At 49.2% G+C, this 25,192-nt stretch overlaps 2 protein-coding genes across 2 annotated transcripts; both read right to left on the bottom strand.

Annotated features, from left to right (window-relative positions):
• Positions 1–744: 744 nt before the first annotated feature.
• LOC122381753 (histidine decarboxylase-like) lies at positions 745–22,640 on the bottom strand. Its single transcript, XM_043366326.1, has 19 exons — positions 22,289–22,640; positions 13,072–13,163; positions 12,575–12,747; positions 10,663–10,756; positions 10,380–10,399; positions 9,275–9,397; positions 8,524–8,658; positions 8,109–8,252; positions 7,855–7,921; positions 7,537–7,699; positions 6,762–6,832; positions 6,225–6,244; positions 5,675–5,773; positions 5,157–5,339; positions 4,605–4,758; positions 4,152–4,322; positions 2,883–3,014; positions 2,322–2,444; positions 745–2,035 (listed from the first exon to the last, which is right to left on the bottom strand). The coding sequence occupies exons 2-19, from the start codon at positions 13,097–13,099 to the stop codon at positions 1,947–1,949; spliced, it is 1,989 nt and encodes a 662-aa protein (XP_043222261.1). The 5' UTR covers positions 13,100–13,163; positions 22,289–22,640; the 3' UTR covers positions 745–1,946.
• A 79-nt stretch (positions 22,641–22,719) lies between these two features.
• On the bottom strand, positions 22,720–24,611 carry LOC122381754 (proclotting enzyme-like). Its single transcript, XM_043366327.1, has one exon. It carries the CDS (start codon positions 24,517–24,519, stop codon positions 23,110–23,112), a length of 1,410 nt encoding a protein of 469 aa, XP_043222262.1. The 5' UTR covers positions 24,520–24,611; the 3' UTR covers positions 22,720–23,109.
• Positions 24,612–25,192: the final 581 nt, after the last annotated feature.

The following is a 25,192-nucleotide window of genomic DNA, read 5'->3' as shown; positions in this document are numbered from 1 at the left end:
GACCGATATGCAACATGACCTTTTCCGGTCAGGTCATGACCTAGAACTGAGGTCAAATTCTCAAGTTGACCTTTCAAGGTCAAATTATAGTTCATTCGACGCGTCTCGACGAGAGGAACACGATGCTGGTAAAAGTAATGTCATGGCTCTCTTGAGTCAAAAGTTATTTCCGAAAAAAACGTTTTTCGTAAAAACGGCTATTTTTGGAGTTTTTGCCCTCTGGAGGCTAAACCGTTGACCTGAGGTCAAATCTGCGAACATTTTCCAGAAAGGCCTGTAAAAGGGCTATCGAATGTGCTTTCCGAGGCGCTGTAGCTCTATCGGTTCCCGAGATAGCCGTTGGCAGTTTCCAAAATGTTGAAATAGTCAACATTTTACCTTTGGTGACCTCTGGTGACCTGACCTTTGACCTGACCCAAAAAAATGACCGAAGTGTTTTCGTCCTTATTTTGGACGTTCTTTCGACTGCCGCTTACCGCGTGTCGCTACGTGGCCCAGGAGCCGAGTCAGAAGGGGGGTTCAGACCCCCCCCCCCCCCGGCCCGGCGCGGAATCTCAGAGCACCGGCCCGGCGCGGGTTAAATGCCCGCATCAAAGACCGTTACGACATATTAGGTATGTCATGTTATCACAACCACTGGTTTCTGTTCATGTCAAACGCACATTCATTTCCCCTGAATCTACGGCCCTCTAGCATTTGCACACTAAGCACTTCGAATCAACGACGGCGGTTGTAGCTATCCTACAGAGTACAGAGGTTTATTTTCTCCACGAAGCACATGTAAAGCGCTTATGATTTCCAAACCTCTTGGAAAGCAAATGTTTCCATCGATAGCTCCACAAGACAACATCGATGAGAGCACAGAAGCGGCACCCACGGGGTCGACACGACTGCAGGGGCCAGGGCCCACTCGGTTAGTGGGAACTGCGAGTACAGAGCAGCAGCAGCTAAACATGGTCAGAAGCGTAGCGAAGTCCCCATAAGTTAAGCTGAAGGTGAGAGCCACTGGACTAGGAGCGGGTGTGTGCGGGGAACTTGCGTGAGAATCGTGGCAATATTTACAGAGCTTGGCGAGAAGGCTAGGGTTACATAGAGCACAATGACGCCCGCAAAATGTACGGGATTGGTGACGCCACTAACAATTCTAGCGGTTATTTGTACACCTTTCATGGCATCGGCGCATTCTACGTGTCTGGGTATCCATGAGATTTGTGTGTGCATATCGCGTAACGCGATGAAGCGGTTATCCTTTCTCAAACGAATATACACGGAAGCGTGCCCATGCACGCGCGAGGTCTTAATACTACTGCATATTGCATATAAGTACACGCGCATTGTTCCTTCTATGCAGAAGGAAACGAGGGAGCAGGCCCTCCCCGAGCCTCGTCAATGGGAGGACTACGGTTACATAAACTGGTGCCAAGTTAAGTGGCTGATTAAAGCGCAAAATAACTAATTAATTGCATCAAATATGTACAGTGCCACACTTACACTCGTAAGCAAAGAATGACAATGTTGTGGGCTATGCTGGCGATGAAATTGGTCATCAAGGCAGAGGGACGGTACTAGAAGCAGAAGGTAAACGTGACCGAGAGACGTCAAAAATGGCAAATGTACTGCTAAATAGAGCGCAACATTGACCAAATGAGGACTCTACGTCAGTTCGTAATGCGTTTCACATCATAAGCGCATAGCATAGGCATAAGGAGCAAATTAGCCTTATTCTATCAGCGTACCACCTATTGATATATAAGCCAGTGATGTAGGAACCTAGCGAGGTGGTCAAGTCCGAACAAAACATAACTCGTGTTACTACATCAAGCGCCTCGCGCTGATCCAGGAAGCTCTGGATTGCAGCCATCTCCGGCCTGTCTTCTCTCCCATTTTCAGCCTCTCGCTGATCTGTGGTGGACTCGGGTCGCAACTGGTAGCGGGAGTCGATCGGCCTATTTGACCCAGACGATGTTGCCGCACTTTCTGCAGGCGTTCCGGGCCACCGTCTCACGGATACGCTGGTGGTAACGCTCGTCAGAGTCTGAAAACGAACAGCATGAGTCATGACTGTTAAGAGCAAATGGCATGAACACCCATAAGTAAAGTGTGTTAAACTAGCAAGTGATGAACCTATAGCCGACAGGTAGCTCTTGAAAGACATAGAAAGATCATTGTTTTCAGCCTCTTGTTAGCCATAATGGCGCTACTCAACCTTTCAAACATCATATGAAAATTGAGATGCCACCTTCCTTTCACTCCTCGATACTGTAATAATCCCAGCGGGATAGTTTCGCTACCCTGCTAAGCGCCGCCGGCCGATGACGTACCGTCGCTCTCGTCGTCGTCCTCCTGGATGACGTCATCGATCATCAGGTGGGCCACGTTAGCGTCATCGGGCCCGGTGGGAACCATGGACGCGGAGCGCTTCCACCGGCTCGGCGTCTGACAGCCTGCACGTGGAGTGGGGCGGGGAGGTCAAAGGCAGTGATATGCATCGCTGCGAATGGTTCGTCTTTCTTTCATAGCTATCCAACCGTTTCTCTCAGAAGACACTCCAAACGTTCTAATTTTATATTCACTTTTGATTGATGCTGATTCCGGGAGTGCTGTGAACGGCTTTAATCAGTGAAGTTTTTATACAAAATGCCGGGTAATTATACATATACAAGCTTACTATTTGTTATGTCGTCAATTTACTCCTCGTACGTCAATACCACTACGGTTGATGGTCTACAATTCCACCAAAATGCCCATCGGCCACCAACGCTACCACCTCCCCCCTCCCCTCCCCCCTGTAGTGTCGGTTTCTTCTCCCACTCATCTCTCTCTCACTCTCATCCCACGCCCAGATCCACGATCCACCCATCCCACCCATCCACCCTTCCCACCGTTCTCTGAGGTCTCGTGGTCTTCGGCTTCTCCCTCAGCGCTGTTGGCCATGGTCGAGACGATGTCCATTCGAGAGTCGAGCGAGTACTGTTTCCCCGACATCAGCATCCCGCGCACACGACGACGCAGCGCTGGAAACGGCACAACGGCAGTCAGTCGGCAGTGTGGTCTGATTGGTGGATTAGGGAATGGGGTCCCAGCTAGCATCGAGTTAGGCATTGATTGTTTGTTTTGTTGGGTTAGACGTGCCGCTCCAAGGGAGCAGCCCGCATGAGATAAAGGTGCCTGTCCAGCCCGGATTTTTTGTTTGTTTTGTTGGGTTAGGCCCTTTCGGTCCAATGAGACCATTTCAGAGCCGGGGGATGATAGGATATAGGGGGAGACATTGGTCTGGGCAGGCACCCTAGTGAGTCGCCGGGGCTGAGCCCGTCCAGAGGACAGGCCACCCAGCCCCAAGGCACTCACTGCACCCGGCTACGGGGTGCGCTCCCTCGGGAGCAGCGGTGCCGCTCCAAGGGAGCAGCCCGCATGAGATAAAGTTGCCTGTCCAGCCCAGAGTGGGGGTTGCGGCGTGGAGGAGAAAGATTTCAGTATCCTGAGGATGGAAGCGACGGAACGGAGGTGCTGAAGATCATGCTGTCACAGCCTGGTAAATCTCGTTCACTTTATGCCTATGTCAAACCATGTATCATACCTAAAAAGCAGCATGCTACGTCAGAGTATCACTTATCCACCTCAATTCAAGGAACAGTGTTCAGCGGTGCAGCCTACTCGCAGGCGGAGTACCACTAGCGCCCTCTCTGGAGAGGCGGTACAGATATGATGGTCCAGCGGCACAGCCTAACTTCAGGCGTATACCACTAGCGCCATCTCTGGGGGAAGTTTCAGTGTTCGGCGGCACAGCCTAACTTCAGGTAAATGACAACTAGCGCCATCTCTGGACAAGATAAGAGTGTGCGGTGATATGCTGGCGAAATGAGCTAGCTTTCCCTTAGGGCCATCACTGGGTGAGCATGAGGCTCAGTCCTGTTTTGTAGTGATTGTAGGCTTCGATATTTCGGTATCCTCTTGGCCAAATCTCATGACTAGACCCGATATAAAGCAATAGTGGGCTTACATATGTAAATCGATCAGCAGCTGATCGAATCACTTACCAAATTCATTTCACTTGTTAACCCCATTGAAACACGAAAGGGAACCGGGGATTGGGAAAGCTTTCGGTGTTGAGTGTTACCCTAACATATAAGATCAACCTCAGGTGGGCTCACCTGGACTGTTTCGGACCAGGTCGGCCCGGAAGTGCGCCAGCTTCTTGGCGAAGTCGGTGATAATGTCCTTGTTGTCGAATATGGCCACGTAGCTACCGTCCACCACTTTGGGCGACATGGGGCTGTTGGCCAGCAGCAGCGAGGTGCCGAACACCGGGTTACGGCGCGTCTCTGAAAACGATAACACATCAACAGGATCAGGGATGGGCCATGGAAGCGGGCAAGGCAATATGATCCAGATGATGCATAACACGTGCGGATCGATATGTCAGAAAGATAGCGCAAGTCGTGTCAGTTAGCGTATATGTTACGGCGGAAGCTTAGAGCATGAAAAGCTTGGTTTTATGCCTGTTTAACCTTCATGCATATATTACAGGCGTAAGTTTTTTTTCAAAACACCGTCCTTCCAGCAGGTCGACCCTCTGCGCCTCGCCAACCCGCTGGGTGACTCACCAGCCAGCATGGTCTTTTTGAGCTGCTGCTGGATGGGCGCGTGGCTCTCCGCCAGCACCTCCGAGGCAGTCTCCTTGATGACGGCCCAGTCGCGCGTCAGGTCGTCCAGGCGAGTGTGGGTCGACGTCACCGTAAAGCGGATCACGTAGTTGCCCTGGCGGTAGGAGGCGGTAGGTGAGATAAGGCCGGACACGCCGGGATGAAGAGATATAAAGATCAAGGGTAACTAAGTATCATCAAGATCAAGTTTATATCACATATAGCGATCGAGTAATGAAGGGGTGACGGGAGTCAGTAACATGACGGAGTAAGCCGCTTGCAGAATGAAAACATGGAAAGATGAACACCGTGCTCTATATGAAAGAGGTAAAATGAAAACGGTTTACGTCCTTCGCGGTATATTCTCACCATGCGGCCAATATTGTCTAAAGAAAATCAAAATAAAATAACGGCTTTTCTATACAGCAAACCACCAGAGCAAAATGGTCCCATCATTCTGTACCACCGATAAACTTAACAAAACGTAAAATATGTCCTATGTCTATCACCCACTTTCAGCGAGGCTGGTACACAGTGTATCCGTCCGTTGGAGTTTAGTCGCTTCAGCAGTTTCTCAGTCAGCTGATTGTCGCCCCGCAGGCGGAAACAGATGAGCCCCAGGTGACGGGGGGCGGCCACCTCGAATCGGGGGTCCGACTGGACCATCTCCTCGAACTTCGAGGCCAGACGGACACCCTGGTGTGGATGGAAGGCGACGGCAGTAAGATTTTGATACGGAGATAATGCAAAAAATGTGCTGATAGAAAACAAAACAACGAAAACAATATCATCATTGATTATATTGGAGCGATCAACACACTTTGCCTTTAAATCGCATGCTTTAAAAGTATACCGCTGTATTACGCAGGGCGATATCTACAAATGTGAACTCCCTTCGGTACAGACATTGACATGTTTTACGCTCCTATGATGTATGCCATGCAATATGCATCCTATGTTGGGTCTTACGTAACGTGTTGTGGCCCACGCCGCTATAACGTTACATAACCCTGTCTCTGAGGTGCACCCACCTCTCTGACGTGGGCCTGTAGTCCTTCCACTCCGTAACTCCTCAGAACGAACCACAGCTTCAGCGCCCGGAACCGCTTACTCAGCGGAATCTGCCAGTGCTGAAAGAACGATACCGTACGGTGTAGCATTATATCGCAAAGAGCATAATAATTCTCGTAGGCGAATGAAACATATCGACTATCAGTAATGATTGATTTTTTTACCAAGAGGCGTTAAAACATGCGCCAAAATTATGCCTTAAAGAAATTATAAAATTAGGTATATCTATTGCAAAGACAGTCGATAGACTGTCTAGTTTCGCAGGAATGTAAAACAAAAATCCCGTGACCGTCTCGCGCCACCAGACACCAGAAACCCCTCCCCCTATAATAGGATGACTAATTCATCTGTTTCGTCGGCCCCGACTCTGCACGTCGCGACGTTTCCCCGTCGACCGGTTCGTCTGTCCCTTCTGCGGCCGCTGACGCCACAAAACCTGTCGGGGAAGCCGCAGCAGCGCCCGTCGGACAGCGGAGGGACAAGTCGCCGATCGGCCGCCGCGACACTCACCATAAAATCGATGGCGTACCCTGAAACACCGACCATGACTGGTCAGGGCGTGCTCAAGCACAGGTGTCTGGGAGGGTCTGGCTGATAAAAATACGTGCAAAGCATCGGCTGGATATGTGCGGTCATGACAAAAATAGTTGTCCGGATTTCCATGGCTTATGCAGCCACTAAGGTAACAATAAATTGTCACCGGTTCATAAACTTTGTTCTATCATACTCGTACATGAATTTCGATAAAATCGGGTGTTTATTGCTCTCTCTCGGAATTGTTGTTTATTATTGCCTTTTTATTATTTTATTTCTTATTTGGTTATATTATGCTGAGATAAGGCTTCACTGGTCACGGCACGGGGGGTAGCCTACTGCAGACATACCCAGCGTAAGAGGTTCTTGCGCTGTCATAAGGTCGCTATCACATGCCACAATTTCCTGCAATGACTGTGTACGTTTCGCCTCACACCGTACCAGATAAAGTACGCGCCGTTCCCCTGTAACTACCGCCCTCGCTGGCAAGGTTTGACCCGTGGTCCGACTGACCCGAGTTCTCGTGCTGCAGGTAGAGCGGGTCCACGTTGAAGGTGCGGTGTAGGGTCTGACTGTTCTTCACCCTGAGAAAGGACACACAGCGGCCGTGTGAACGAACGCAATTCATAAGCGGGCTGAGCTGGGGGCTTAACTGAAATCAGCCAAAAATAGCCTTCGCCGAATATTCGTCAAAGTATCCATGCATAGAAACGCCTCAGCATACGTGTAATGTGTCCGCCTGCCGGCGTCTATCTGTCTGTCTGTCTGTGCCAGTCCGCCTGACTGTCTGTGTGCCTGTGTGCATGGCTGCCTGTGCGCCGCCGGTGGTCGCCGGGCGCGGCTCGGGTCACCAGTGAAGGGTCCTCGGGTGGCTATCAGAGGACCCGGTCGTTATTGGTCCCCCGGTCTGCCGCTCTCTCCGACGGCAGAGTAAACAGGATCACCACCTCTCCTTCCTGGTCCTACGCCCCTCCCCTCCCTGCACAGCCCAGGACTGTCACAGCGCGGCCATCACGGCCGGCGCAATACGTTCTATACACACCAGCTATACATATGCACGATTTCGAAAGTGATATTTTGGTTAAACTGCAAGTATCCGCTTCTCATAACGGATATCATTCGACATATTACGAATCGATGACAGAAATCGTGAAGGCGTAAAGAAAACCGTTAAATCCTCATTATGTTCGCGAGGTTTCACCTACCTGCCATTTACCCGCCCAGTCCCTCTGCCCTTTCTTTCCCGATATGTCCTTCCTGCCCTCCCCTCTCCTCTCCGTCCACCCACCACATGGCCGTGCAGTCAAAGTGCACCATCATCCACTTGCTGGGGTTGAAGGCCAACGAGTCCGCGAACTCGACGCCTTTGAGCCAGTGACGGAACTCTGGGCAAATGAAGGCGGTGCCGGCGTACGCGGCATCCACGTGCATCCAGATCTCCTCCTCACGACCTGTGCGGAGGACACGGGGGTGAGAGTGGAGGTGGAACGGAAAATCTGATTACGACTGGGCGTGAAGATGCCTTTTCGGTTATATTTAATTTCGGCAGAAACATCTAAAATTAATACAAGAAAACGATAAGGATTGAGATCGATGTTTTACTCACAAATCGGTCCGATCTCGCTCAAGTTGTCAAACGAGCAGGCTCCAGTGGTTCCAAGCGTCGCACATAACTGAAATGAAGAACATGGTCATGTGATGATTATCAAACTTTTCATAAATTAGTATAAAAACGGCATGATCGCTTCGCTGTGAGAGCGGAGTGGGGTCGTTGAGTTCGTATTTAATCAAACTTTAAAATCCGTGTGACTTCTCGCATGTGTAAATCACGCCCTTGTAAGCACAACTCTCCAAACTCACAAAGAAGGGTATGAGTCCCTTCTGTCGGTCTCGTCGGATGGCCTCCACCAATTTGTCGCCCCGCAGACTCAGCTGAGAGTCCGTCTCGATGTAGCGCATCTTGACCAGCCCGATCAGGCCGGCCTTCTCCACAGACGAGTGAGCCTAGCGGGGGGAATCGGTAACGTCAGGCTGCTCAGACAGATCGGAATATCATGTAGTGTATGACGTCTACGATAGCTGGGCTATGTCGCGGATCGATGACGATTCAGCGCTATAATATTTTGGCCAGTATTTTAGGTGTGGAGTTATCCATTGAAACAAGCCAGCGTTCACGTATTCTACTCTCAGTTTCCAATCTCATCCGTCTCCTATCAGAGCTCTCCTGCAGTTCTTTGTAATGTTTTTAGGGTGTGAGTGATTGGGTGAATGTCACCTGGTCGGAGCAGTAGGCCACCAGTCGGCTGTTGATCTCTGCGTCGTCTAGGTCCGGACACGTCTTCTTGTACCGGCTGATGGCCTCGGTCCGGCCGGCCAGCAGGCACACAAACGTCGCCTCCGACGCCGTGGTCTAAGGGAGGGCATAAAAGAGTCGACAATCGCTCGAGCGTCGGCTAAAGGAATCGGATAAAAGTAGGGGGAATGTATGTAGCATTTATTCGACGACTGGTGCAACACTCTTAAGGAAATATGATACCTGTACTAGCCTTAAAATACTAGCCTTATCTCGAACAATACTAGTGGTGTCAATCGGAACTTAAATCTTCGGAATTCCGATTTTGTCCGATGTCCAATTCGGAATTCGGTTGGACAATGGCAGCAGGCTTTGGACAACTTTGGACAATCGCTTGCTACACCTCAACATTTTTAAAAAGTAATCGTGGTTAACATTGATTGGCTAATAAAACGCTCAGCTTTCCATATGATTAACACTTTTGAGCTGGTAACGGTACATTAAAAGCAAATTAAATAACAGTGTTGAGTGTTAACTATTGCGTAGGTGTCGGACAACTTTGGACAAATGGCTGGCTTGGACATTTTTGGACGGACAATCGACGTAAGCATTGGACATTGGACGGACTTAAGACATAGGTTTTCTGAAATTGACACCACTAAACAATACCATCTAGAATAGATCATCGCGTTCTCTAGGCTGCAGAACCGCAAGCACGCACACACGGACTAACCTGTATGACGCCGCCGCCGTGGCTGTCTTTGGAGCTGTGCAGAAACTCGGCCGGCAGTCCGATCATCTGACCCAGCCAGTCCATGACAATCATCTCCAGCTCGGTACACGCCGGACTCGACGCCTGGCCGGTCACACAGGAAATGTGCAAATGAATGCCTGCTTAGTGTTGAGTGTCAACAGTTAATAAAGGAAGTAAAGGTTTCTAACTATTCCCTGAAAAAAAAACATTTGATTCCAAACTTTTTACAATGCTTGAAGCAGAATGGTACCTAAGTCGTTGTTTCTACGTCTTGAAGAACTTAAAAATTGCATGCATGAGCAAGAGCGTTATGTAAGGCACATATCGGACAGCATTTTCGTCTGCAAACGGCGAGCGTGCCTTGACAACGGACCTGGCTGTTTACAAGGATATGGTGAAACCTATGGGGAAGCTGCGCTGAAAATTAATCACGAAACCCTGCAAATTACCAGGAAGAAGGTCGGAAGGCTTGCGTTCAACATTGACTGCTCAGTGCACCACCATGCCGTCAGCTTCGGATCATTCCACCACCCCTACCCCCACCAGACGGACCCCCCCCCCCGGAGGGGGGGGGGGTGGCCAGTGGTCGGCAGAGACGGGCAGTTTTAGTTGCGGCGTAGGAGGATAGATTGCCGCGTAAAGCGCGCAGACGGTGTTTACACGGGAGTTTGGCCGGCCGATCACGGCTCAGCTGATCCCCGCGGATGATGTGCGCCGCCGTATGAACCTCCCTTTATGGCCGAACGACGCTGCCGTTATTCGACTCGGTCCGTGTCATTGTGTTTTGCCGACGGAAGCGCAGACATAGGGTTACTTTATATACGCTACGTGACGGCTAAAAGCTTTCTCCAAAGACTTGCTGGCTTTCATCAGAGCAGGCCAAAGCTCAGAGTAATGGAATTATTAGAACATTTTTAACGTAAATGCAAGGAGTAATGGTAAAGTTTGCGGATCGACTTCTCGAATACTGCGCACTGCATATCGGCGATGGTCGTGCGGAATAATATATAGAATGGATGAAAGCGGAGTAAAACATTCAAAGACCTAAAAAGTACCTATTTTCGCTTATCGACATATTACTCACCCACGTGAAGCCCAGGCAACCTGTAACATCCAGCAAGTGTCACCCGGCGAATCACTAGAATATGGCTCGAGAATTTCGGCATTCAGCAGCGTTAATGGAATCATACAAAAGCAAATATTAATGACAAAACATCAGTTTACACATATCGATACAGTGCAGCCTACAAAAGCGATTATTATCTAACGTTTCCTGATAGAAATGACTGATCTCGGTGTCAACAAACAACGCCCCTTATAGTTAACAAATAACGCCCCCAAATAACACAGCGAGAGTCCGCCCTTACCCATGGCGTTGGCCAGCATATCGCCGAGCATAGAGGGCGGAGACGTCAGCGCCGGAAAGTAGGCGTGCATGTGTGGACTCTGCCAATGGGTAACCTGGACGAAAAAAAATGCCGGGATATATGTCATAAAGAGCTCAAAGCAGGGAAGTACGCGTGCATGTGCGGACTCTGCCAGTGGGTCACCTGGGCAAAACACCACCAGAGCATCTCAAATATAGATGCTTACAATACGTGAGGAGAGAAATCAGCATATGATATTTAACCACTAAGATTTTAAGTCGATGAAATTAATTTTACCGCACGAGTTGATCGAGTACTCATAGCTTAAGGTTTTTGAACTAAATGCAAGAAGATAAGCTTTTAGGTGTTTTCAGACCACCTCCGTCCATGATTTCGATTCTGCTAATTGTACAGTCTGTCTTAAAAGTACCGCGCAAAGTGACGGTGGATCCACCAAGCCTGACGGAGAAAGGGCCTGCTTTAATTTGAAAGTCACCGACCAATTGACCTAGGAAATGGACGAGGATGTTAATTGCTTCGGTGACCCAAATTTAGTAGGCCCTTCTTCAGTCAGGCTCGATGGATCCACCGTCACTTTGCGCGGTACTTTTAACCCGCGCCCCGTTGGGCTCTGCCGAGCAACGCGCCCGGTTGGGGGGGGGGGCCATTTTGGCCCCCCCCTAAGATCTCGAGAACCACGCAACATAGCGACAAGCGGTAAACGGCGTTGGATAGCCCCAACGGGGAACTACCTTGTGACCCAATTTTATTGACCTAGGTCAAACCGATGACGTCACAGGTCAGGTCAAAGGTCCAATTTTCACCGTTTACAGGCACTTCAAGAAATGCGTTGTAAAATCGAGTAAAATGCATTTCATTGAAAATCATCGATGGGGAAATGTTCTTCAAACACATATTTTGCTATTTGAGGTCACTGATACCAGGTCAGGTCACAGAGGTCAGGTCACGGGGGGGTCACAATATGAAAGTGTCGTGTGATACATGTTTTATGGTTCATTTTACATGACAAATGCGATTATATGGGTCAGGCAGCCTTTGGGGCCAGCTTAGATCACGTTTTGGTCAAGGTCAGGTCAAGGTCAGGTCAAGGTCAGGTCAAATTAGGTCAAATTCCAAAGTTAATATTTTTGCATAAAATGGGTATCGAATCGATGCAGCTCGTCACGGGGAGTTCAATGGTGGTCTTTGTTTTGCCGTACGAGGTCTAGAATTGCTAAAAATTGAGTTCAAAAATTTGACGTCATCATTTTTGAACAGTTTTTTCGCTATAACTTGGCCAAAAAACGAGATATCGATCTGAAATTTGGTATGTATATAGAAGAGCGCTGGGACTATCACATATATTCCGGTTTTTTCGAAATTCGGAAAATTTTTGGATTTTTTCAAAGTTTTTCTAAAAAAATCAATTTTTTGATTTTTTTGGGTCAAAAACCAAAAATTTTGAAAATTCGAGATAGCAGTTTTGTAGCGCCGCCTTTTGTCTACTAGACCATATAAAGAACTTTGAAATTGCTTGATAACTGTAGATTTGGTGAGCGTTTCAAGATTGCATGTTTTTTGCTCATTTTTGCTCGAACATGACCTCAGTTTGACCTCAATAACTCCTGACCTAAGGTGACCTAAGACTTGAAATTTGGTGTGAAGGTGTCAAATTGATGCCCGGGAAGGTACTGAAAATTTGGCGGCGCTGCGCGCCGCCGTTTTCTTGCTATTCAGGAAAAACCACAGGGGGGGGCCAAAATGGCCCCCCCAACGGGGCGAGGGTTAAGACAGACTGTACAAATGAATCAGGAATATACAGCACTATTCGAATTTTCTAAAGTTATACAGAAAATTAAGAGTGATGCCTTGTTCCCCGATGCCGCCACCGTTCCCCGCTCGGCGGTCTCACCCCCGGCATGATGACGCGCTCCACGTCCGCCATGACGTCGACCCACTGCTCGCCCTGCTGAGGCGCCTGCTTGGGCACCAGGTCACACATATAGCCGGGCTTGACGTCCGGGAAGACGCGCCGGTCGCGGATCCCCTCCAGGTAGTCGGCGATGTAGTCGACCATCTCCTTGCCTAGCGAGAGAGAGGGTTGTGAAACAGGGGCCGGGTGATGGCCGAGTAGGGCCAAAGGTGGACGGCGGAGGGGAGAGCGACTGCGAATGGATTGTTGAAGTGTAGGACGGTTTGCAGTTTGCACCATAAGAAAATGTACTTCACTGAACAGCAAGAAAATGTGGAACTGGAGTGAATTGAAATGTGTTGACAAACAGGCAACTAGACTAACAAAATCAGACCAAAAAGTTAATAATGTGCACTGTGCAGGTAGCACACGCTATAATAATATGAAAATGACAGGTCCGTTACTGATCGGTGTCTAGCAGCGACACGGAAACTTACCCCGTTTGCGGTATTCGTCGTAGTCCATATCGCTGGCCTTTAGATGATCCCGACTCGGCTGGAGCTGCGACGATTTCAATGTGCTTAATTTTCTGAAATAAATAGATCTACCTTAAATCCAAATATGGATAGACCGTGTTTATACGTACCTACAGATGAGGCGAGGAGAGGATCACTTGTTTCAAAGTTTTGTTCTGTGAACCAGGTGGGTGGCGTACGCAGTTACAAAATTATCGCCGCTAGATGTCTCTAGTTTATACCGCCTGATACATGCTGTGCCGCATTGCTCAGCACTTCCTACAACGCTCGCTAGATGCCAGTCATCGACCGCCTGAAACATGCTGTGCCGCAACGCACATAGGCTGGGCGGCGCAGCATTCTTAGAGGGACTTATTTCTCGGTCAAACGAGAAGATTTAGAGGAGTAAGGCAATTGTATTCAGCGACGGAATTATTTCAACTTCACCATTGACGCAGGTCGGTTTTAACGTCAGGAAATATCGAATGCGGCACTAATGCATCATATATTCCAGCATACCCACACAGGTCCATCGTCAAAGCTCGCTGCGTCTGACATCCGCTGGCGTTCATTCACTCGGCCGTCAGTCCCGCCTCCCCCCCCCCCCCACAGACCAGTCCCGACAGCCCTGTCTGAAGACAGCTACAGCCGACCGGACAGCGGAGCCGCCGTGTATCCATCACAGCTGGTAATTGTGCTATCGCCACCAGTTGGCCGCCGACGGCTGATGGCCCGCTGCCGGCGGCATTGGGCGGCGGCGCAGCCCCGACCCTGGGGGACGCACCTCGCGCGGGGCCGGCTATCGGGCCGCCCTGTTGACGCCGGCCGCGCTCCCCCCGAGGGCGGTGGGGTCTCCGAGGACCGCGGTGGCCATTCAGCCGACACACTCCCCAGATGGGCGGCTTTGTCAGTCGCCACAGCCGACCCAGACGGAGCAGAAGGAAAAATGAGGGGGCAGCAACAGGAAAGGGTATTACGTAAGTGCAACGCATGGAGGCATTATTATATAAGCAATAACATAGTTTATAAGAGTAAGATATTCCAGATATATCGATATACAGGTATTTATTATTCGCGAATAATAGCAAGGGCCAAGGACTCAGTTTATAATTTAACCGGTAATTCTCGTTACCGGAAAGTTGACGATAAAAGGGATTCATCATTCATAGGAAAAAACAGGATTTAGCAAAGGCAATGAGTTTCAATGAAATAAGCATAGGTACCTTTATATTTTATAATCTTGGACTATATTCAACAAGAATCGGCACGCTGCACGTATTTTAATAAGATGCACTTAGTTATTCACCAAGTATGGTAGCCATGTGGGCCCACCGGGCCTTGGGCCGACCTATATTTCGGGATCTGTAACTTTATAATGCTTTTACCGATCCCTCTGAAAGTTAGCCTTCCTCGAATTCGTCTGAAAACGTCTTCTCGATAACCTAGTAAGAAACATTTGAATCTTTGATTTCGAGGGCTAAAAACTTGTGTCACATTTGACGTTTAACTTTTCAGCCGAACAGGTGCCCAGCTGCAGCACTACCACAACATTCCAGAATCCAGAACTAGCGTATCAAGACTGCGGCCGTCCGAACGGTGGACTATCCGTGACCGACCGAGACGGCAGCGGCGGCGGCACGGGAAAGGGACAGACATAGGAGGCATGGAGGGGCTTTGGTAATAGTCATTACACAGTAAAAACCCTCGCCACAAGGAAGGAGTCACGTTCCACGATGCGCCTATCAATAATTATTGAAATCAAGATATGTAGTTGGGGCATGGTTGGGGCATCCGGTTTACACCAGCCCAACTACAAGCACTATAAGCAAGGAGAAAGAAATCAACTTCCTAAGGGTTGAAAGAAAGATCTACAGCTAACTTTCAGCTAGAAAGCCAGTTCGAGCCAAAAAAAAAGCCAGAAAGATCGAAGGCTTGAGTACAAAAAATATGCATACAATTTTCTTAAAACAAGTTAAACAAAATAATTCCTTTTAACCCGCGCCCCGTTGGGCTCTGCCGAGCAACGCGCTCTGTTGGGGGGGGGGGCAATTTGCCCCCCCCCCCCTAAGATCTCGAGAACCACGCAACCTAGCGACAAGTGGCAAACGGTGTTGGATAGCCCTATCAGGGAACTACCTTGTGACCCAATTCTATTGGCCTAGGTCAAACCGATGACGTCACAGGTCAGGTCAAAGGTCGAATTTTCACCGTTTACAGGCATTTCAAGAAATGCGTTGTAAAATCGAGTAAAATGCATTTCATTGAAAATCATCGATGGGGAAATGTTCTTCAAACACATATTTTGCTATTTGAGGTAACTGATACCAGGTCAGGTCACAGAGGTCAGGTCACTGGGGGGTCACAATATGAAAGTATCGTGTAATACATGTTTTATGGTCCATTTTACATGACAAATGCGATTATGTGGGTCAGGCAGCCTTTGGGGCCAGCTAAGGTCACGTTTTGGTCAAGGTCAGGTCAAAGGTCAGGTCAAGGTCAGGTCAAATTAGGTCAAATTTCAAAGTTGATATTTTTGCATAAAATGGGTATCGATTCGATGCAGCTCGTCACGGGGAGTTCAATGGTGGTCTTTGTTTTGCCCTACGTGGTCTAGAATCGCTAAAAATTGAGTTAAAAAATTTGACGTCATCATTTTTGAATTTTTTTCGCTATAACTTGGCCAAAAAACGAGATATCGATCTGAAATTTGGTATGTATATAGAAGAGCGCAGGGACTATCACATATATTCCGTTTTTTTCGAAATTCGGATTTTATTTTTATTTTTTTTTATTTTCTAAAAAAAACATTTTTTTTATTTTTGGGGGTCAAAACCCAAAATTTTGAAAATCCGAGATAACAGTTTTGTAGCGCCACTTTTTGTCTACTAGACCATATAAAGAACTTTGAAATTGCTTCGTAACTGTAGATTTGGTGAGCGTTTTAAGATTGCATGTTTTTTGCTCATTTTTGCTCGAACATGACCTCAGTTTGACCTCAATAACTCCTGACCTAAGATGACCTAAGACTTCAAATTTGGTGTGAAGGTGTCAAATTGATGCCCGGGAAGGTACTGAAAATTTGGCGCCGCCGTTTTCTTGCTATTGAGGAAAAACCACAGGGGGGCCAAATTGCCCCCCCCCCCCCTGTGGTTTTTCCTGAATAGCAAGAAAACGGCGGCGCGCAGCGCCGCCAAATTTTCAGTACCTTCCCGGGCATCAATTTGACATTTGACAATTTGATTCAATACCCATTTTATGCAAAAATATTAACTTTGAAATTTGACCTAATTTGACCTGACCTTGACCTGACCTTGACCTGACCTTGACTAAAACGTGACCTAAGCTGGCCCCAAAGGCTGCCTGACCCACATAATCACATTTGTCATGTAAAATGGACAATAAAACATGTATCACACGACACATTCATATTGTGACCCCCCGTGACCTGACCTCTGTGACCTGACCTGGTATCAGTGACCTCAAATAGCAAAATATATGTTTGAAGAACATTTCCCCATCGATGATTTTCAATGAAATGCATTTTACTCGATTTTACAACGCATTTCTTGAAATGCCTGTAAACGGTGAAAATTGGACCTTTGACCTGACCTGTGACGTCATCGGTTTGACCTAGGTCAATAAAATTGGGTCACAAGGTAGTTCCCTGATAGGGCTATCCAACACCGTTTGCCGCTTGTCGCTAGGTTGCGTGGTTCTCAAGATCTTAGGGGGGGGGGCCAAAATGGCCCCCACCCCCCAACGGGGCGCGTTGCTCGGCAGAGCCCAACGGGGCGCGGGTTAAATACGAGGCCGCATCTAAAAAGATTAAAAAACAATTAATTTTAAAAATCTTCATTACAATTTCATACGAACTTAGCCACCGTGCTACCGATTGGTACCTACATACATGACAGGAGGAACCTCAGCGGTTGCCAAGGGGTTTCAGTCTTGCGAAAGTTGTCAATTAGTGAATTTGTCATCTAACATGATGTGAATTAGATCACCATGCGAAGGCGGTTTACATACAGCTTTGTATTATCGGTACTGCCGCTATGCTCTCGGTAAATGTTTACCTATATGGCAGCTCATTAGCCAATCAAAGCAATCTCATCGCATATGCAAGTGTTTCTGAGCTGACGGAAGGAGGAAACTGTTTCTTTATCAAAAAGAAAATCATCCCCGTTGACCAGGCAGAACTCTATCGACACCGTCATTCCTGTTTGGTAGGAGATATATTAATTAAGGTTAGGTATTAGTCGCATAAAGTATTACGGAAGTTAGAAAACTGTAACTCAAGGAAAAGGATTTATCACCTACCTATAGCTCTGTCACTACAATGTCAAATAAAATGGATTTGATTGATTGATTGATTGATTCATATTTTATTTATAGAAGCATTTTCACAGTCATACATTTACACGGATTGGTGCAGAAGCGACAAGCGCTTATCTCTAAGCACCTCTCCCAGTTCCCTACAAGGTAGGAGGCACGACCACCGCCCCCGACCGCCCAGCCAGCAGACCAGAAGCAGAGCCGCCCGTCGCCAGTCCGCCTATTTTATGCTTAGAGAAATTACTTCCAAAAGCGTGCTTTTTATATGAACCTTCCAGTGCCAATGATATAATTTTGAATGGCCCTGACCAGCTCCCCGCCGCCGCCGCTGCCAATACCTTGACCCTCTAGGAGAATTTCGAGTTGTCTTCTAAAAGAAAAAGCGTCAAAGTCGTGGAATACAGTGGAGACAGAGTTAAAAAGAAGCGTCCGTTCGTCAGCGTAAAGAGGGCAGTGCAGCATAAAGTGACGTGAGTCCTCCCAAGGATGACCGCACTGACAGGCCGCATCTTGGGTGTCCTTAGATAAAACTGTGAAGAGGTGTGCTTTTAGGGTGGACATGTGCAAACGAAGTCTAGTGTGGAGAGTGTTGCCTAGCTTGGATCCTGAGGAGAAGAAAGGGTTGGGCTGGGGACAGAAGTGCTGTCTTACTTCATTGGAAAACTTAGAGCGTGATCGGATCTGACGGATATGTTCGGGGAGGGAATTCCAGGATCTGGTAGTTTCAGGGATGAAGGATCGCTGGAAACAGGATAGGCGGTTTTTCGGGAGCGTGAGCAGTGATGAGGTGCGGAGGTTGCGTTGAGTCGAGTCCTGGCGCGTCGGCGTGATTAGGTCTGTTACATAGGCAGGAGTTGATGGCGGTGGATGGCGGAGTTGATGGAAAAATGTCAGTCTGTGAGTCAGTCGTCTTGTCGTCAGTGTTTCCCACCCCAGGTCCTTATGCAACTTGTCAGTTGGAGATCTGTAAAGGGCACCAGTCACTAGTCTCGCCGCTCTGTTCTGTAGTTTTTGGAGTCTGAAGATGTCTGAAGTCGTCAGGTGTCCGTCGTACACTATGTCGCAGTAGTCGAAAAGTGGTCGAATGTAAGTAAAATAAATGTCATTCAATACTTGTCTTGGCAAGTATTTAGCGACAGGATAGATAGGGCTAAGTGCTCTATTTACTTTAGTTACTACTTTGTTCACATGTTCGTGGAAGCGTAAGTCAGTCGAGAACGTCAGTCCTAGATGTGTGTGGCTAGATGAAGTTGGGATCCGTTCACCTCCAAAAGTCAGCTGTAGTGTCTGTGTGTCTTGTCTTGTGGTGAATGTCTGCTGCTGTGTCTTCTGTGGGCTAAAATGAATTCCCCATTTATCGCCGAACTGTTTGATGACATCGAGGTCGCGCTGGAGAGACTGCTGGTGTTCGAGTGAATTTCGCGGGTGAGAGGAATAAAGAGAGGTGTCGTTAGCAAAGAATAAAATTTGGTTTTCAGTTAAATTAGATAGATCATTAAGGTAAATAAGGGCTAAAAGGGGTCCGAGGACCGACCCCTGGGGATTAGTTATACGGGTAGGAACGGAGAAGCAGGATAGAAGCTATTTCACTTTCACGGTCAATGCTGAACAAAACTCAGGTCAGTGGCGGATCCAGGATTTTCACTGGGGAGGGGCTGCAGGTCATAATTGGGCGCCACGCCCCGGATGGGCGCCATAGTCGCATCGTATTGGCGCTGAAATATTGGCGCCCAGTGGCCCTGACAAGAGGCGCCCAGGATCAGTATGTACAGTGACACCACACGATTGGAAATATCGGTGCGGAGCGTACTGAAACGACGTTATTCGACTGATTTTTGCATCCTAGTCCTAGTATGCGGCACTCCGATGAGTTGCGAATTGAAAATTGGCGCCACTGCGCCTTCGGCGCAGTGGCGCCAGTTTTCCTTGGGTGGGGGCTGCCAGCCCCCGCAGCCCCCCCCCCTGGATCCGCCACTGACTCAGGTCACCAATAGGTTATTCGGCAATGCCTTTCGCAAGAGATGTTACAGCGACAAACACGCCCTGAATGCATTCTTGGCAATACGAATCGACTGACACGTAGAGTTAATATCACACAAGACTTTTGAGCATCGAGCACTGCAAATAACCGGTTTCATAAAGTGTATTTTTGACTGCACCTATTTGCTTTCTGGATGCCTGTAGATAAACTACCAGTATAACGCCTTTTGGGGCGACTAACGGAGCGAGCGAGAGGGTGAGCCTTGCACGTGCGAAATTTCGACGAGGTACCTCCAGCTGACTTGTGCACGGCACCCTACTAACTGGTCTCTAGCGATGTGCCAAATTTGAGCACAATCGGCCCAGCCGTTCTCGAGATCTGGAAGCGGCACCCTGCACGTGCGCACGTGCAAAATGGGTCCCAACTGAGTTTTGCACGGCACCCTACTAACCAGTCCCTAGCCATGTGCCAAATTTGAGCGCCATCGGTCCAGCCGTTCTCGAGATCTGGAATCGACCCCTGCACGTGCAGCAGCACCCCAATTCTGGCACATGGATGTGCATTGCCTAGTGGGTGCCTACCTACATGCCAACTTTCAGCGCAATCGGCCAAGTAGTTACCGAGATATTGCAACAATTACAAAAGTGACACCTCTTCGTTTTGCACGTGGCACGTGCATAAGGGGTCACCCACATGCATCGGGAATAGTCCAATACTTGGCAGAAGGAATGAAGCTACCCTACAAAAATTACCGCGTGTAAATCGGTCAAGTGGTTGCTGAGATATAAGCGTTGCAAAATCGTGACCACGGCCGGCCGGCCGGCCGCTCATACTCAGAAATTTCCGTTAATCTAAGGAAAGACTCCGCTCGCTTCGCTCGCTCCGTAACCAAGAAGGCTGAATACTAAATAGTTTCAAAAGATAACCCGAATATTTCTCTGACGATGAGATACCATACTGCTCTAGCCTCTACCTCAGCTCACAAGTTCTGGGCCGATTAAAAAAGTGCAAAAGGGATAATCTGACTTGATGAAGTCTCGTCACTAGTGATGTGACTTTTGAGCGGTAGGCAGTAGGCACCTACCGTACACAGGCCACTGACCACTGGCGGATCTAGGGGAGGGGGTCTTTGAGGCAATTGCCCTCCCCCGCAGCGCCCGATATTGACGAAATTTCACGTTTTTTTTTCGAGATAACCTGAAAAGAAAACTTAACATCTTTTATTGGGGAAAGTTTGTTTTAAATTGCAGAGCGGAATAGAAATCCGAGGAGTTTTGGAAATTTGGAGAGACTTTTGGGGGTATGCCCCCCCCCCGCAGCGTCCAAGACCACCTTTCCAGATCCGCCAGTGCCGCTGACCAGTAACGATCGTCCCACCCGGATAACAGGCGTAGGAATACAAACATTTCTCCGCAGTAAAAGATTCAAAACATTCAAAATTAATAAAATTTGTCGCTTATATAGCTCAATGTAAATTAACCCGCGACCTGGTGGGGGGGGGGGGCTATTTTTTGCCCCCCCCCCCTCCAGACTTTTCGATATATCTCCAGAACCGCTGCGCCGATCGTCACCAAACTTTCAGTACCCTCCTGGACATCAATTTTACACATTGTGACCAAAATTTTTCCAAAAGCTATGATAGGTTGGCCGGAAATGACGTCAGAGTGACGTCATATTCTGCCGTTTTCGACCCAAAAAAGGGTTTCGCGGGAAGAGCTGTCAGGCCTATAGCTTTGCAAATACAGAAAAATGTTTAGGACATAAAAGCTGTAGAATTGACAGAACTACAAAACTGCTATCTCGTATTTTTGAATTTTTTTGATTTTGACCCCCAAAAATCAAAAAATAGATTTTTTGGATATAATAGTCAAAAAATCCAAAAAGTTTTTTGAATTTCGCAAAAACCGGAATATATGTGATAGTCCTTACCACCTTCCATCCACATACCAAATTTTAGATTGATACCTCTTTTTTTGGCGAAGTTATAGCGAAAAAACTGTTCAAAATTGATGACGTCAAATTTTCAAACTCAATTTTTAGCAATTCTAGGACTCGTAGTGCAAAACAAAGACCACCATTAGACTCCCCGTGACGAGCTGCATCGAATCGATACCCATTTTATGCAAAAATATCAACTTTGAAATTTGACCTTTTTTGACCTGACCTTGACCTGACCTCCACCAGAAAGTGACCTAAACCGTACCTGATGGTCTTATAACCAACACCATTGGGTTGGAAATGAAAAACTGGCCATAAAACATGCATCGCACAACCTTAGTAAAGTTGGGTTCATGTGGTGACCCTTGGTGACCTTTGGTGACCTGACCTGTGACCTGACCTGGTATGACCAGTGACCTCTAATAGCAACATATGTACTAGACAACTGACGTCTTATCGCTGATTTTCGACAAAATGCGTTTTACTCGGTGTTATAGCGCTTTCCCTAGAAGCCCCGTGAACGGTGAAACATTTTATCTTTGACCTGACCTGTGACGTCATCGGTGACCCCGAGGTCAATAAAATTTGGTTTCCCTCGACAAATTTGACAGGGCTATCGAACGCCGTTTGAATTTTGCGGATCCGTCCAGTAGTTTCGGAGATACGAGGGGGGGCAAAAAATAGCCCCCCCCCCCCCCACCAGGTCGCGTTATAAACAGACCCCACCAGGGCGCGGGTTAAGCCGGCAGAAAATGAACGTAAAAAGTTTTTTCAAGCTTTCGAAGTGGTGTGTAATGTTTATTATTGTTAAAACGAAGAAGCCGCCCCAGGTGCATCACGTAGAACAGAACGGTATGCGAAAATCAACCACCCATAATCGAATGGATGAAACATCAAACATGCCGACGCCTGAAATAAGAACAAATCGTCTCCAAAGAATCCACTTACCCTCGATGTTAGGGATGCCAGTCGTTCCGAGTGCTAACTCGATTGCCTCGCTCGGGTCACCGTCGATCAGGTGTCCACCGGATCGGCACCGGCAGCTACGGTGCTCAGACTAACGACGAACACCGAGCGAGAGGTCACCAGAGCGTCCGACCGAATCGCCCAGGAAGCCACGGCAGCCGTATTTTGACGAGCAGCTGTGTCAGAGGGGGCGGGGCCTCGCCCGACGCCGACCAATCAGAGTGACGAGCTCAGTCACGGGTCAGAGAATTGCATTGTCTCGCTCCACAATGGGGTAGGGGTCCGGTATCAAAAACTGCTGAGCAAAGTTCTATGTTTTTGTGTGATGTGTAATAGTTTGACAGCATTCAGTAGTTAATGCAAATCTCCTCGGCTTCGCAGAAAACAAAATACATAAAAGATAATTCAGAATATCCTTCAGCAGGGCTGCATTTATTGTGCACATTCCACAATGAAAATCATCATCCGTCTCCATGCATTTATTAATGCATTTGTTGGAACCCATCTCACTAAGCAATCACATCACACATCAAGCAAGTAAGCACAAAACGCACCGTTGCAAACCAGCCAAGAGATGAATCGCAAAAATAAGTAGGTAAGTGTCCAACACATAGAGCCAAACACGCTCTTGAACGCTTTCAATTGAAACAACAAAGGCAATTACCCTCTTCAACAGAAGCCAATTCACAAAAATAATTCCACGCGCTGCCCGTAGCCAATTACCCGTAACTCACGTAAGAGCAAGGCCGTACCGTACCCTCGTATAGGCGTAAGAGTATATCTAAGCGTATGTGACCCATAATTCAGGTGAGCTGACTGACGATCCAGTCGATGTAGGCCGACACCTTGGTGTAGAGGCCGGGAAACTCGGGGTTGCCACAGCCCACGCCGGTGGAGACCACACCCACTAGCTGGTAGGTACCGCTCCCCTCATCCTGCGGAGCGCTCAGTACCATCAGCGGGCCGCCCGAGTCGCCGCGGCACGCGTCGCGCGGCTCACCGTCCCGGCTCTCGGCGCACACCTTGGTGCCCTGGAAGCCGCCCGGGAAGCGGCGCTCGAACTGCGGCACGCGCCGGTAGGCGGTCTCACAGACGGCCGGGTCGGTGACGCGCAGCGGCGCCTCCTGCAGCACGTCCGGTGAGTCGCCGTTGAACTCGAGCAGGCCCCAGCCGGCCACGGCCGCGTCCTGTCCCAGGTGGTCGGTGCCGGCCGGCGGCAGGCAGATGGGCTGCACCGAGTCCGTCAGCTCCACCGGCGCCGCCAGCCGCACCACGGCCAGGTCGTTCTGCGCGCCCGCGTACTGCGGGTGGCGCACGATGCGGGAGACGTTCCGCTGCTGGTGCTGCACCTCGTCCGGCAGCGTCAGGTCGTGGTCGGCGATGCGCGCGCCCACGGTGCCGGCCTCCTCAGGTTGCAGGCAGTGGGCGGCCGTGAGCACGTGCCGGTCGGTGATGAGGGTGCCGCCGCAGAACCAGTCGCCCAGCCCGGCGTCCGTCCAGCGGCCGAACAGCACCATCCAGGGCCAGCGGTGGACCGGCCGGCCGCCCGGCTGCAGTTCGATCAGCTCCACCGGGTCCCCGCCGACCACCAGTGTATGAGACTGACCAGGTCGGACTGCTTCCGCCTCAAACTTTGTCACGGTTCCTCTGCGGCTAGCCAGGCGCACGCGGCGATTTTCGGCTGGTTCCCGTCTGGTCCTTTGTTCGCCGCATTGCTGCGGCAGCACGGAGGGCGGCCTTTCGGTGACCTGACCTTCACCGTCGCAGCAAATGAGCGGAAGCCTACCGGAGAAACCGCAGAGCGCCGGCCTCTTCCGCAGAATGTCCTCCCGGGTCCTGATGGTGGCACAGTCACGGATGCTGACGCACTGCTGAGTTCCCGAGCATCGGGAACCAAAGTTGAAAGGCTGAAAGAATGATGATGATCCTACACCAGGTGCCGGGCGACGGCCGGGGGCAATGTCAGGAAGGTTGCCCACTGAAGGCTTGAAGAGGTCTGGAAAGAAGCCTGGTGATGGTCTGACGAGACTGGGAAGTTGACCCACCGACGGTCTGACGAAGGACGCTGGCTGCTCCACAGGCGACAGAAGGGCGGACAGATCGGCGTCCGAGAGATCAACTATCAATGCGTCAGCAGACGATTGTGCCGCCGTGGGCCCGACCTGTACGGCCACTGTCGCAAAGGCCACGAGAAGAAAGACACGGTTCTCCATGTTGCTGCGGCGGCCGCGGTGGCACGACTGACGCCGCCGAGAGAGCAGGGGCTCTTCAAATCCTCCCCACTGCCCTCTGACGACTTATGAACGTCACATTGAACGTCTTTAGCAGTAGCGTACAAGCGAATGGGGCTTTCCAGACGCCGCCGGCGGTGCATACCGGACATAAACGTCGCCCAGTTCAGATCGTAGCTGGAAATCCCCGCTCATCGCCCGGCCGGCAGGTATTGTCAGCCGACGTCACCCATACGTCACCCAAATAACCATTACGTTAACCATACGTCACCCAGGCATACCGGTTTTGACACTGTACATACAGACAGGGCCTCATTGCTGCTCTACAGACATTGATATGCGACATTGCACGGAATAAAACCTTGTTCTCGTAAAGCGAGCAGGTGATGCGCGGCTTGTGTGGATTATGGTATTGAAAGGGTTACAGGATCACGTAAGTTACATAGTGCCAGGTATACAGGAATTTTAAGAGCATTAGTTATATATAATCCAGAGGTTCAAAACGTCATTTGCAGCTGAAGATTCCCCAGCAGGCCTCTTCCATGTTTCTAAAAATGAAATGATTGTTTTTCCAAGCTGATCGGCTTCATGGAATTTTGTTTGACCAATAACACAGGGAAATCCCCACCTCTAATCCCCTTCGACTCATCCACGG

This window comes from Amphibalanus amphitrite, unplaced genomic scaffold (assembly GCF_019059575.1).
Source record: "Amphibalanus amphitrite isolate SeventyFive unplaced genomic scaffold, NRLGWU_Aamphi_draft 000127F_arrow, whole genome shotgun sequence".
Taxonomy (NCBI): domain Eukaryota; kingdom Metazoa; phylum Arthropoda; class Thecostraca; order Balanomorpha; family Balanidae; genus Amphibalanus; species Amphibalanus amphitrite.
Note: the sequence above shows the minus strand (reverse complement) of the source record. Positions and strands in the feature narration are given on the sequence as shown.

Bases quoted from the DNA above. Each gene is read 5' to 3' on its own strand.
- LOC122381753 (XM_043366326.1), bottom strand. From the start codon at position 13,099: ATGGACTACGACGAATACCGCAAACGGG. The intron at 8,659-9,274 runs GTTAGTCCGTGT...GCCCTCCCTTAG, and splicing joins ACGGCGGCGGCGTCATACAG to ACCACGGCGTCGGAGGCGAC. The intron at 2,445-2,882 runs GTGGGAAGGGTG...CTCCACGTGCAG, and splicing joins CCACGAGACCTCAGAGAACG to GCTGTCAGACGCCGAGCCGG.
- LOC122381754 (XM_043366327.1), bottom strand. From the start codon at position 24,519: ATGGAGAACCGTGTCTTTCTTCTCGTGGCCTTTGCGACAGTGGCCGTA.